The sequence below is a fragment of the Cibotium barometz genome, chromosome 9 (genome assembly GCF_041138505.1).
Source record: "Cibotium barometz isolate CiBa-2024 chromosome 9, ASM4113850v1, whole genome shotgun sequence".
Lineage (NCBI taxonomy): Eukaryota > Viridiplantae > Streptophyta > Polypodiopsida > Cyatheales > Cibotiaceae > Cibotium > Cibotium barometz.
In genome coordinates, this window is record NC_141054.1 from 17,385,921 (window position 1) to 17,398,093 (window position 12,173).

A 12,173-nucleotide genomic window follows, 5' to 3' on the forward strand; every position below is an offset into this window, starting at 1 on the left:
AAGGGAGAATTGGTCTAGACAACATGTGCCATTGTAGAAAGGTGTTTGGATGGAAAAACGGTTTTCAAGGGAGAACTGGTCTAGACAACACGTGCCATTGGTGAAAGGTGTTTGGATGGAAAAAAGTTTTTCATGGAAGAAATGGTCTAAACAACACGAGGTGTTTGGATGGAAAAAAGTTTTTCAAGGGAGAACTGGTCTAAACAACACGTGCCATTGGTGAAAGGTGTTTTGATGGACAGGTTTTTCCAAGGAGAATTGATCTAGACAACACGAGGTGTTTGGATGGAAAAAAAGTTTTTTAGGGTGGTCTAGACAACATATACAAAAAAAAAAATCCAAGGAAGAACACTGGTCTAGACCACATGAGGTGTTTGGGAAAAAAGTTTTTCAGGGGAGAATTGGTCTAGACAACACATGCCATTTGTGAAAGTTTTTCAAGGGAGAAATAATCTAGACAACATGTGCCATTGGTAAAAGGTGTTTGGTTGAAAAATAGCTTTTGAGGGGAGAGCTGGTCTAGACAACACGTGCAATTTGTGAAAGGTGTTTCGATTTTTGGGGGGAGAACCAGTGCCATTTCTGAAAACAGAAACAATAAAAGCCCACCTTTGTTGAGCTCAGCAGCATGATTTCATAAGAATCCTCTTTGCATTCACCCAAGCTCCCATTCCTCAACGCACCCTGACCCCATGCACACATAATGGGCGAGACCAGCGGTGTCGCTTAGAACCAACCATCACGTGGCAAAGCAACCAGAACACAGCGATGGGCATAACCATAATAAAGTGTGCACACACCACGCCACAAGCATGCAAGTGAGACTAACCCCTTAGAGTAACCAAAGAGACCAATGCTCCACGTTTGTCTTTGGAGTTAGTAGTCGACGGATGAAAGGTAGCAGATGCGAGTGCCTTTGGTGTATTTTTCATGGTGTATTTTTCATCGAGACTGAAATTAAGAAAAAAACAAAAACAGGTGTAAACGTAAACGTTGTCTCAAAGAGGACAAGCAATGAAAATTTAACATTCACATGCCATTTAGTGTATTTTTCACTAACAGAAATTTAAAAAAAATGGCTAAAGGTTAACGTTGTCTTGAGGAGGACAACCAATGAAAACTGGTTCACACACTCCAACCGTGCCCTTCTTTTCTCGCCGACTTAGAAAAATAGCTAAAGGTTAATGTTGTCTTGAGGAGGACACCGATGAGAACTGGTTCACTCACTCCAACCATGCCTTTCTTTTCTCGCCGACTTAGAAAGAAGTTTTTCACGTCGCCAACGGTGAAAGGTGTTTGGATGGAAAAAAGATAGGGTTTCTGAGCCCATAGTTTCCACGTTTAGATTAACAGCCTACCTGTTTAATTCATAAGAATCAAACAACCCTTTGCGTTCAACCAAGCCCTCCACCCAATCACCTTGCACCCACACAATGATCGAGACGAGTGGTGTGGCTAAGCATGCTAGAGTGTGTGTGTGTGTGTGTGAATGTTTGTATGCATGTGTGCCTTGGAGAAAGAGGGAGAAATAATACACTTCTATGGAACTAAAATGAGATGATGTATAAATATAAGAGAATGTTTGTATGCATGTGTGACTTGGAGAGTGGAGAGAAAGGGAGAGAGAAAGAAATTATACAGTTCCATGGAACTAAAATGGGATGATGTATAAATATAAGAGAATAATAAATAGGTTAGCCACTAGATAATAATTTAAAAAAATATCATATAATGACTATAAAAGTAAGTGCTAACCCATCTACTCTAGGTTTAGTGTCACTGTCCCTATCCAAATCTAGCCAATCTAGATCATCATCTCTAGAACAACCTCATTATTGTTGATAAGCCTCTATGACTTGCTAGACAATAGTAGAACTCGTTGGTCACTTACATAACACTATTAGTTAGAATCAGAAACCTTAAATATCCACATGTATTCAAGTTCGAGGAACCATAAAAAACTTGAAAAACCAGCACGTTGAACTCATATTCCCATGTGCAAATTAGACATAGACATGGGCCTAGTAGTCATGAGTATATAGGGATGTGATATTAGCCTACAAATGTGAGAGACATAAGCCTCTAGACATGCTATGTGAGTCTACATATAAGACTAAGCTAGAAGATAGATGTAAGCCGAGATAGGCGTGAGTCCACAAATGCAATCCCGCAAAGTGTGAGATTTGAGCCAATAGATGTGTGAGATGTGAGCTAATAGAAGTGAACCTATAAGGTGTGAGTCCACAGATAAGATGACATGAGTCTTCAAAAAAACCAAAAAACTTAATTAAAAGCCTATTGTGTATGTAGTACCCAATGTCTTGATTCCATTCAAATATGTGTGCTAGAGACCAATTCATGAGAAAGAAATCCTTTGATCCTATGGAGCTAATTGTTGAAAATGATAATCTAACCAATTGTAGTACACAACTCAGTTGAGTTCCGCGAAAAAACCAAAAAATTTAAATTCGACGACATTGCACATGTGGCAAGCCATTCAATGGGTATTTACATAACTCGTATGAGTTATGTGGAAATTACATTTTTTAAAATTCATATCGAATTCAAACGTTTGTATCAATAGTTGCCTTGACGTGTTTTCATGTTGAATTCTCAAAAATCAATTGCTCAAAAGTGTGTATCGATAGTTGTTTTTAGGTGTCTTCATGTGTTAAATTCTCAAAAATCAATTGTACTTATTGACTTCAGCACTTTCAATAATGCATCAAATGAGGATGCCTTTGGTGTATTTTTCACCGACTGAAATTCAAGAAAAATGGGTAAAGGTAAACGTTGCCTTCAAGAGGACAACAGATGAAACGTTGCCTTCAAGAGGACAACAGATGAAACGTTGAATTCACCCCTTGTTGCTCAAACGTTTGTATGAGTAGTTGTCTTGACGTGACGTGTTTTCATGTTGAATTGTCAAAAATCAATTGCTCAAAAGTATGTATCAATAGTTGTTTTTAGGTGTCTTCATGTTGAATTCTCGAAAATGAATTGTACTTATTGCATAGTCACTTCAGCACTTTCAATAATGCATCAAATGAGGATGCCTTTGGTGTATTTTTCACCCACTGAAATTCAAGAAAAATGGGTAAAGGGAAACGTTGCCTTCAAGAGGACAACCGATGAAAATTTAACATTTATGTGCCTAGTAGTGTATTTTTCACCGATGAAAATTTAACATTTATGTGCCTGGTAGTGTATTTTTCACCGATGGAAATTGAAGAAAAATAGGTAAAGGTTAACGTTGTCTTGAGGAGGACAACCGATGAAAACTGGTTCACACACTCCAACCGTGCCCTTCTTTCACGTCGCCAGTGGTGTTTGGATGGAAAAAAGACAGGGTTTCCGAGCCCATAGTTTCCACGTTTAGATGAAAAGCCCGCCTGTTTAATTCATAAGAATCATACAACCCTTAATTGCGTTCAACCAAGCCCTCCACCCAGTCACCCCCGCCGCAGTACACACACAATGGGTGAGACGAGCGGTGCGGCTCAGCAATCTCTAGGCGGAGTTGAAGATCCAGCATGGTTACGAGTTATCGAGCTGAGCTCGCTGTGTTCCTTGCCCATGGCCTTAAAAGCTGCAATAAACTTGAACGTGATGGAGATACTGGCCAAGAACGGTGCAGAAGAAGGATTATCAGCAGCCCAAATAATGTCTGGCATCATCATCAACGATTCGTCGACTGCCGCCTCCAATCCTGCAAAGGCTGCAATCTCACTAGATCGCATTCTAAGGGTACTGGCAAGCCATGGAGTTCTCACAGCATCATCATCATCTCCAGAAACAAGCGTTGATCAATATGGCAAGGCTGTAAGCAAGTATGGGCTCAACTCAGTGAGCAAGTATTTTGTGATGAACGAAGGTGGGGGCGCATCCCTGGCTCCACTGCTGCTCCTGTTGCAAGACGAGGTGTTAATGCAAATTACTTGGCATGATGCCTTGAAAGAGGCAGTCCTCGATGGTGGAAGCCCTTTCACCAAAACCCACGGCCAACATATTTTCCTCTACGGCCAACAGGATGTGAGATTTCGCGAGCTCTTCGACCGTGCAATGGCACACCATTCAAAACTTCTCATGCGCGCACTGCTTCAAACCACCACGACGTCCTACCATGGCTTCGACCATGGTGTGAATAGCCTTGTAGACGTGGGTGGCGGATCTGGATCCTGCTTAAGCATGATTATCTCTAAGCACCCTCACATTAAAGGCATCAATTTCGATCAGCCTCATGTGATTGCAGCTGCGCCCGAGTACCCTGGTCAAGAGCTCTAGCCCTCAATTTTTATTAGTGTGTGTGTTTTGCTCGCCTAATTTTAAGGTTCTTCCAATAATATTGAATTAGTCATTAAGATAGTAATGCTTTCCTTTCAGGTGTTAATTTTTGTGCTTACCTAATTTGAATTCTTCTAAATAAAAATAACTTGAAATTTAATCGTGAGATCCATTCGGTGATCTCCCATTAAACAGGCGTAGAGCATGTAGGAGGAGACATGTTCGTGAGCATCCCCCGAGCTGACACTATTTTCATGAAGGTAATTTTTATCCACCTCGATCAATACTGAAGCAACAAAAAAAATTAAAATTTCTTTTACCTCAACTCTTTTTATCCACTCTATTATTGGTGGAAGGAATTTCTTTTACTTCAACTCTATTATTGGTGGAAGGAACTTCTTTAGACGACATCACTCACATCGTATAGTTATGATTTTTTAAATTCCTCGTTTTTTTTAAATAGTGGATTTTGCACGATTGGGATGACGAGCAATGTGTCAAAATCTTGGAGAATTGTTACAAAGCACTTCCAAGCCAAGGGAAAGTTATAGTGGTGGACATTATCCTACCAACTACATTGGAAACTGGGCTAAGGGCCCGTGTTGGGTACCAATTTGACCTCGCAATGTTTGCTTATTGTCCTGGAGGTCGAGAGCGCACCCAAGAGGAGCTTCATGATCTTTGTAAAGTTGTCGGCTTTGCACACATGGAAGTAATCTGCAAGCTTAATGAGTTTAGTGTTGTGGAAATGTATAAAGCTTAGGCCTAGGTGAACAAACTTGCAAAGGTGTTTAATTAATATCATCCCTCTAATTTCCATATGTATTCAATACCACTTCAACATTTCTACAAAGTGCTACAAGCTGTGAAGGCAAAGAACCTAACAAGAAAGAGATGGAGATTGTTCATGCTAAGATGCACTAAGGAAAGGCCTTTCGAAGGCCTTTCCCAAGAGGAAGATGGAGAGCTAGTGCTAGCCGGTGACCCACCTCCCCTTGGGAAAGGCTGATCAATAGCCTCTCTCGGTTGTCATGGTATAGGGAGAGCTTTGTTAATAGTAATATTTACTACTGTTTTGTTTTAAATTTTAATTGTTGATGTGTTCATTTGTGATAAGTTCTGAAGTTTTTAAATTATGTTTGCTGATATGTCATTCGTTTATTAGTTTTACATTTTGTTGTAATATTCTAAGCAGGGATTTAATATTCACGTGATCACAAGATTTTTTGTGATAATAACACATGTGAATAAGTTATTCACATGTTCTCATGTTACCGTTCACAAAATAACAGGTCACTTACCATTTGGGAATCCCTTAAAAGCTTGGCTACACATGGGAATAAGCTATTCACATGTTCTCATGTTACCATCTTCACATAATAGCAAGTCAGTGGCCACCTAAGAAGATTTTTTATGCCCGACAAAGATAATTTTTTTAGGCCCTTGTGAAAGCTTTGTGAATATAACATGTGATCACAAGATTTTTTGTGTTATTAACATGTTTACATGTTCTCGTTTACGTCAGTGAAATCCCTGATTCTAAGTGCTGATGTGGCACCTTTTTATTTGTGTGACTTTCACTAGCTTTCTGTCTGTTGATGTGTCAAGGTCCTATTGAATTATGAGGGCTTTTATTTAAAAACAAGGCTTGCTAATTGAATTGCCAGGATTTAGATTCCTACAACCCGTGACCATGATGAAGTAGGGAAAGGCCTTTTCGGGCCATAGCACAGGGGATAGTGAGAAGAATCAATCAATGTAGGCCACATAACCCTCTACAAGATGGATTTGTGAAGATGAGATGGAGACAAGCAGATGGACCAAATTTTGATATCTTAGATTCTACCTCTAATAATGACAGGCGACCACATGAGCTCGATGGTGATGTGTAGGTACTGAAGATTGGGTTTCTAAAAAATAAGGCGGCCTGCTCATTGGACAACCAGGGTTCTATCTGTAATGAATCTTGTCTTTGAATTCCACATAGTGATGTGTCATGATCCTGATAGTTATAGGGTTGCATTTGGTGAAATAATACAACTCGATTCGATGGCTACGATCGATCGTCCCATGACCCCGATCCTCGATGGACATGGAGTCTAAGTTATTTAACTTTTTTCTAAAATCCTTGTATATTTTATGAGACACTTACAAGTTTTTTTAAAACCCAAATTCATTGTTACCATTTGTTTGATGGTTAGAAAAAAAATAAAGCTACAGATTCATCATTACTCTTTGCAAGTATCGAATCTATTATCTTTTAGATTTGTTTAAAGCTCGCAGCAGTAAACACAAAGTAGAATACAATTAGTTAAAGAAAACAATATAGTACAAAATAAAATGAAAGAGGAGAAGAAATGATGACTAAAAATGCTACTTACAAAATGAGCAATGAAGGAGGACTTTCCTCCCGAGCCGAAGTGTGAATCCTCTCGCTTTTATAGTCGGGAAGCACTTGTTGTTAAAAAGCATGTGGGTGCTTTCTCACAAAGCTACGTGCGTGCCTCCACTCCTTAGATGTACAAATGCTGGGGTTCTCCAAATTATTCTTTATTGCTCTCTTGATATTTTCTCTTCTATTAGAGAGAAAAGTCTTGATTCGTCTCTTCATCCACTCCTCAGAGAAGCAAAGACCCGCATGTGGAACAGGGAACTCAGACTTAAGCACATCAATGATGTATTGCTTTGAAAGTTCATCTTGTGCTTTCCAATTTTTGAAGGAGTTCATGAACGCCACATTTGCAAGTACATGCATGCGGTTTATGATTTTCTTTCCTCGAGCATCACAAGGGCACCATCCAAATCCACATTTTATGGTAGGGTGCGTGGATCGAATGGGGGAATGGGTCTCCTGGTGGGGGCTACCTCCTAATGTGTAGATGAAGAGCCCCCTTGCTAGGGAGACACATCGAGAGACCTAGCGCTCCTTTTGCCAAATAAAAGTTAGCCTGTCCCCCCCCCCCTCTACTAGCACGTCTACTTCCCCCCCCAGACTCCCTAATACGTTGTCCTTGTGGTGAAGCGGACATGAGGGAGCGGGGGTGGGTCTAGTTGAGGAAGGTGGTGTGGGCTCATCAAAAACCATATTATTGTGATGGGCCTGCACCACTCGGCTGCATGTCTATCAAAGACCTGACCTGCCCCAACTGGACAAGTGGGGTAGATTGCAGAAAAAATAAGACTTATAGAATGCATAAAAGATTAACTTTGTGTATGTGAAAAGGTTTGATGGAACCATACCTGTGTCTGGGTAAACTAAGACCAAGCTTGCTGCCCATATTGTTCATTTATAATAGATAGCAGAGTTTCCACATCAGGATCTTGTGAGGGGTCGGTCGACATTGCCTATACATACATGTATGAGGCAACAAAACACGATTGCTCTAACAAAATCCATGCTTAAACCTTAGACAAAAAACACAACATGTGATATTAGAACATTGTTAAGACCTCCTACAATATTGCTTAGACAAGCAAGGTGGACAGTGTCCCTTACGATCGGTGATACCCACTCCGTATGTTTATTTTCATAGATGAATCCGGCATCGATAAATCTTTCAATCTCTTCATGGACCATCTTGGAATATTTGGGGTTCGTCGGGTGAGCTCGTCATTTGATTGGCCTAGCTCCATCAACCATGGGAATGGTGTGCTAGACCACTTCTGAGGATACACCCTTCATATCCGTGTACTTCCAAGTGAAGCAGTCTTGGAAGAGCAATGAGCTCGGCTTCTTCTTCCTTTGAAAGGTATTCTGCAACAAATACGGGCCTCGGGTCTTCACCCAAGCCTGCCAAGTTCACCTCCTTCACCTTGGTTGGACCATCATATGAGGTCCCAGGTTGCCCACTATTAGACCTTTGAGCTGAATCATATTAAACAATGCGATCGGCAATTCGTAAGGTCTTACAGTGCTTGGGCACTTGTCATGTTTCTTCGGCTTTAGCACTTTCCTCATCAATTAGCCTTTTGGCTTATTTTACAAGTGCAAACTTTTTGTTGCGTGCGTTACTACGTGCACAACGGCTTATCTTTTCAGGGACTGGTTCTAGTTGAATTCGTTCAACTGGCTGTGGGATAGTAGTGTTGGATGATAGCTTCCGAAGACTTTCTACATGCTTTTCACTATTAAAGCCAAAGGAAACTCCTCTTTTACAAGAAAGGAATAGTGAAAAGATCGAGGGCTCCCCATCCACTATAACCATCTACTCGTAGATAACCACTCCTAACTCGACATAAGCAGCATTATAGATGGCCTATAACAATGCCCTATATCTCTATGCATAAGCTTATGCATAACCTATGCATAGGCTATGCATACTCACCGCATACCCTATGCATAGCCTATGCATACCCCATGTATAGCCTATGCATACCCCATGCATAGCCAAGTGCATAAACTATGTATAGCCTATGCAGCTGATTACATGGAGGAGAACCATAGGAGAGTGTTAGGTAACATGCCACACCATTCGGTGAAATTGGGTAGAGTGCAGAAGGTGGCAAAGCTTCATATGGAAAGCATGGATGAGACTCATCTTCCCCAACCAATGAATGAGGTGCCTCCACCTTTGCCACATAAGGAGGAAGAGAATCTCATCATGGACGACATGGTGAATGACTTCTTTGGACAGAAGGTATGATACGTAATAGTGAGTAAGCTCCAATCTCACAATAGGTGGAAACCTTGCATAGAGAGGCAAGCACCCCTTTTTATGAGGGATGTTCATCCTCCACATTGTGAGCAAACTTGGAGCTATTTAGCTTGCAAACAACTTACGAATGGTGTGATGCAAGTGTCACAAGTCTTCTTCAGTAAGACTGCCTCATTCTATTCTCTCAAATAGAGAATGTTTCATGTTCTATATACACTGCTTGCTAATATTTTGACATATGATTTCTTATGTTTTGTTGTAGGCTTCTCAAGAAGATTCTTCTCCCTCAAAATCTATTACCAAACTCACAAGATGGGTACCATAAAATGCTCTTTATGCTAGGTATGAATTACACAAAAATACATACATGTCCCAATGATTGCATGCTATGTAGAGGGGTTAAGAAAGATGCAACACAATGTTTACAATGTGGCGAGAGCTTCTATAGGGATGATTTGAAAGGAGATAAAGTTCCTTGAAAATATTTGAGACACTTCCCTATCATTCCTCGCATCCAACACATGTTTAAATGTAAGGGGATTGCAAAACTCATGACATGGCATGCTACTCATTGCTCAATCGATGGCATCACGAGGATCGTAGCTGATTCACTCGCATGGAAACATGTGGAGCGTCAATGGCCAGAGTTTAAAGATGAACCCCGTCACTTACATCTTGGCTTGGACATGGGTGGTGTTAACCCATTTGGCTTCAAGTCCATATCATGGTCTACTTGGCCGATTGTATTGGTGAATTGCAACCTCTCTCCATAGGTGGCAATCAAGAAAGACCATATCATGCTTGCTCTCCTTGTACCACCCGGCAAGTATAAGGTGGCAAACATGGATGTGTACCTCAAGCCTTTTTTATTGAGGAGCTTGAGACACTATGGCGAGATATCAAAGTACATTACATTTCAAGGCCAATAAATAGGCGTGAGACAGAGGTGAAAGGAGTTTTGGTTTGGACAATGCATGACTATCCTGGGTTCTCGGAGTGCTCAGGTACCTACGTGAACCTTATATTGCATAAGGCTTTAACCTTTAAACTTGAAGTTTATATCTCTATCTCAATCATATCAATTTTGAAATAGGTTTTGGCAACCTCCGGACATCATGCATGTCGTCCGATTTGTGGACCATCACTTGTTTCGAGAAGACCCTCTACAATTAAGAAGGTGGTGTATGACAAACATCATCAATTTCTCCCTCCTTCATATCCCAAATATGTGCCACATGATGTATCACCACTAGATGAGATGTATAGATTCGTTTGAGGCATGGAGAAGCACCCCCAATCCACCACCAAATGGGATGTCTAGACACTCAATCTTCTCTTGACTTCCATATTGGTGTGACATGAAGATAAATCATCTCTTAGATCCAATGCATATCTTCAAGAATGTGGCAACACATATCTGGGACCATTTAATTGGTAACAGAGATACAAAGGGTACAAGGGATGACTTACAAAACATTGGATGCCTTCAAAGTGCATGGCTTATTGAAAGTGAGAGTGGCAACATAGTCCTACCAAAGGCACCATGGGTATTAACCAATGAGTACAATAAGGTGAAAAGTGTGACTTCCTCTTTTTGTAAACCAACAGGAGTAATGCATTCATTATTCAAAAAGACCAAAAAGAAAGGAGATGAATAATTATATGGAATCAAGACACATGATTGGCATAAGTTATTACAGGTATATAAATATTCGCTCATTCATTTTCTCTTTGTGGTACATAATTTGTAGGCTCATATACTAACTTCCATTTTTTTCTATGCATAGTTTATTCTTCCAATTGCTATAGTTGGTTGTGGATACTAGAAGGTGAGAGAGGCTATTTACAAAATGGGAAGCTTGGTGAGGTATGAATCTTCTCTTCAATTTTAACTAACTAATTTATATTACTTATTTGGTATTCTCATGCGCTCCCAAGTTATGTATTGGTAAATTATATACATGATTTCTATGTATGTAGGTATATATCCTTAAAGGAAATAGATCCTACATCCATTGAGATGTCTCATCTCAATGCTATTGAGGCAGTGTGAATGATCGAGAGGACAACTTTCCTAAAACAATTCTCACTATCCAATTGCACCTTGTGGTGCATTTGGTGGATGAAGTGGCGTTGTGTGGTGTTGTTCATGTTCAATGGATGTTTTTAGTTGAAAGATTTATGAAAACCTTAGAGGACTTTGTGAGACAAAGATAGATCCTACATCCACTGAGATGGCTCATCTAAATGCTATTGAGGTAGTGTGTATGATCGAGGAGGAACAACTTTCCTACAATAATTCTCACTAGCCAATTGCATCTTGTGGTGCATTTGGTTGATAAAGTGGTGTTGTATGTTGGTGTTCATGTTCGATGGATGTTTTTACTTGAAAGGTTCATGAAAGCCTTAAAGGACTTTGTGAGATAAAGAGCAGGGCCAAAAGCAAGCATGGTAGAGGGATGGTTGATGCAAGAGTCTCAGCTTGTGAATATCTCAAAACATCTATCTCGCACATAGACCCTTCCATGCCATGATTGTGGAGCAATGAGGAGGATGAACGACTAATCACTAATGTGCCTTAGGAAAAAGGAAGGCAACAAAGACTATATGAAGCAATATGCCACAAGGTGAATACATTCTGCATTCTAAATAGTCCCATTATGGAGAAGTGGATTTGGAGATAAAAGGATGTAATCAATAGAAGAAAGGATGAGAGAAGAGCTTTTAGAAGAGCAAATAGACGCTTGCCATTCCTGCCTAGCTTGGAATCTCCACCAAATGTGATCAGTATAGAATGGCTTCGTATGGCAATATCGATGGCATAGTGAAATGGAGAGATGATCACAAGAGAAAAGCACGAGTAAGCAAGAGGATGTGACCCTCAAGTAAGTACATTATTCAACTTTGTGTCTCATGTATAAACACGTTTAATGCACTATACTAAATTTCATGCTTTTATTTAATGTTAGTAAAAACTATATAATGCAATATGGTCATAGGGAAGGTACTTCTACATGGAGTGTGTGGATTCTAAAAGAAACACATTTTATTATGATGTGATGGCAATTTTTGAGCAAGAAAATCGAGCTAGTAGACATGATACCAATGTCATGGAGATCAAGCAACCGCATGAAGAAACATCCAAATGGGTTGTTTTAAATTAATTCCACCAAGTTTTGGAATGATGAGAAAGATCCTTTCGTGCTATCTCAACACTCTCAATAGGTTAGTAAC

At 40.1% G+C, this 12,173-nt stretch overlaps 1 protein-coding gene across 1 annotated transcript; it reads left to right on the top strand.

The window, feature by feature from the left end:
- Positions 1-3,385: 3,385 nt before the first annotated feature.
- On the top strand, positions 3,386-5,322 carry LOC147635302 (flavone 3'-O-methyltransferase 1-like). Its single transcript, XM_086802153.1, has 3 exons — positions 3,386-4,270; positions 4,480-4,544; positions 4,748-5,322. Exons 1-3 carry the CDS (start codon positions 3,478-3,480, stop codon positions 5,045-5,047), a joined length of 1,158 nt encoding a protein of 385 aa, XP_086658279.1. The 5' UTR covers positions 3,386-3,477; the 3' UTR covers positions 5,048-5,322.
- The last annotated feature ends 6,851 nt before the right edge of the window (positions 5,323-12,173 follow it).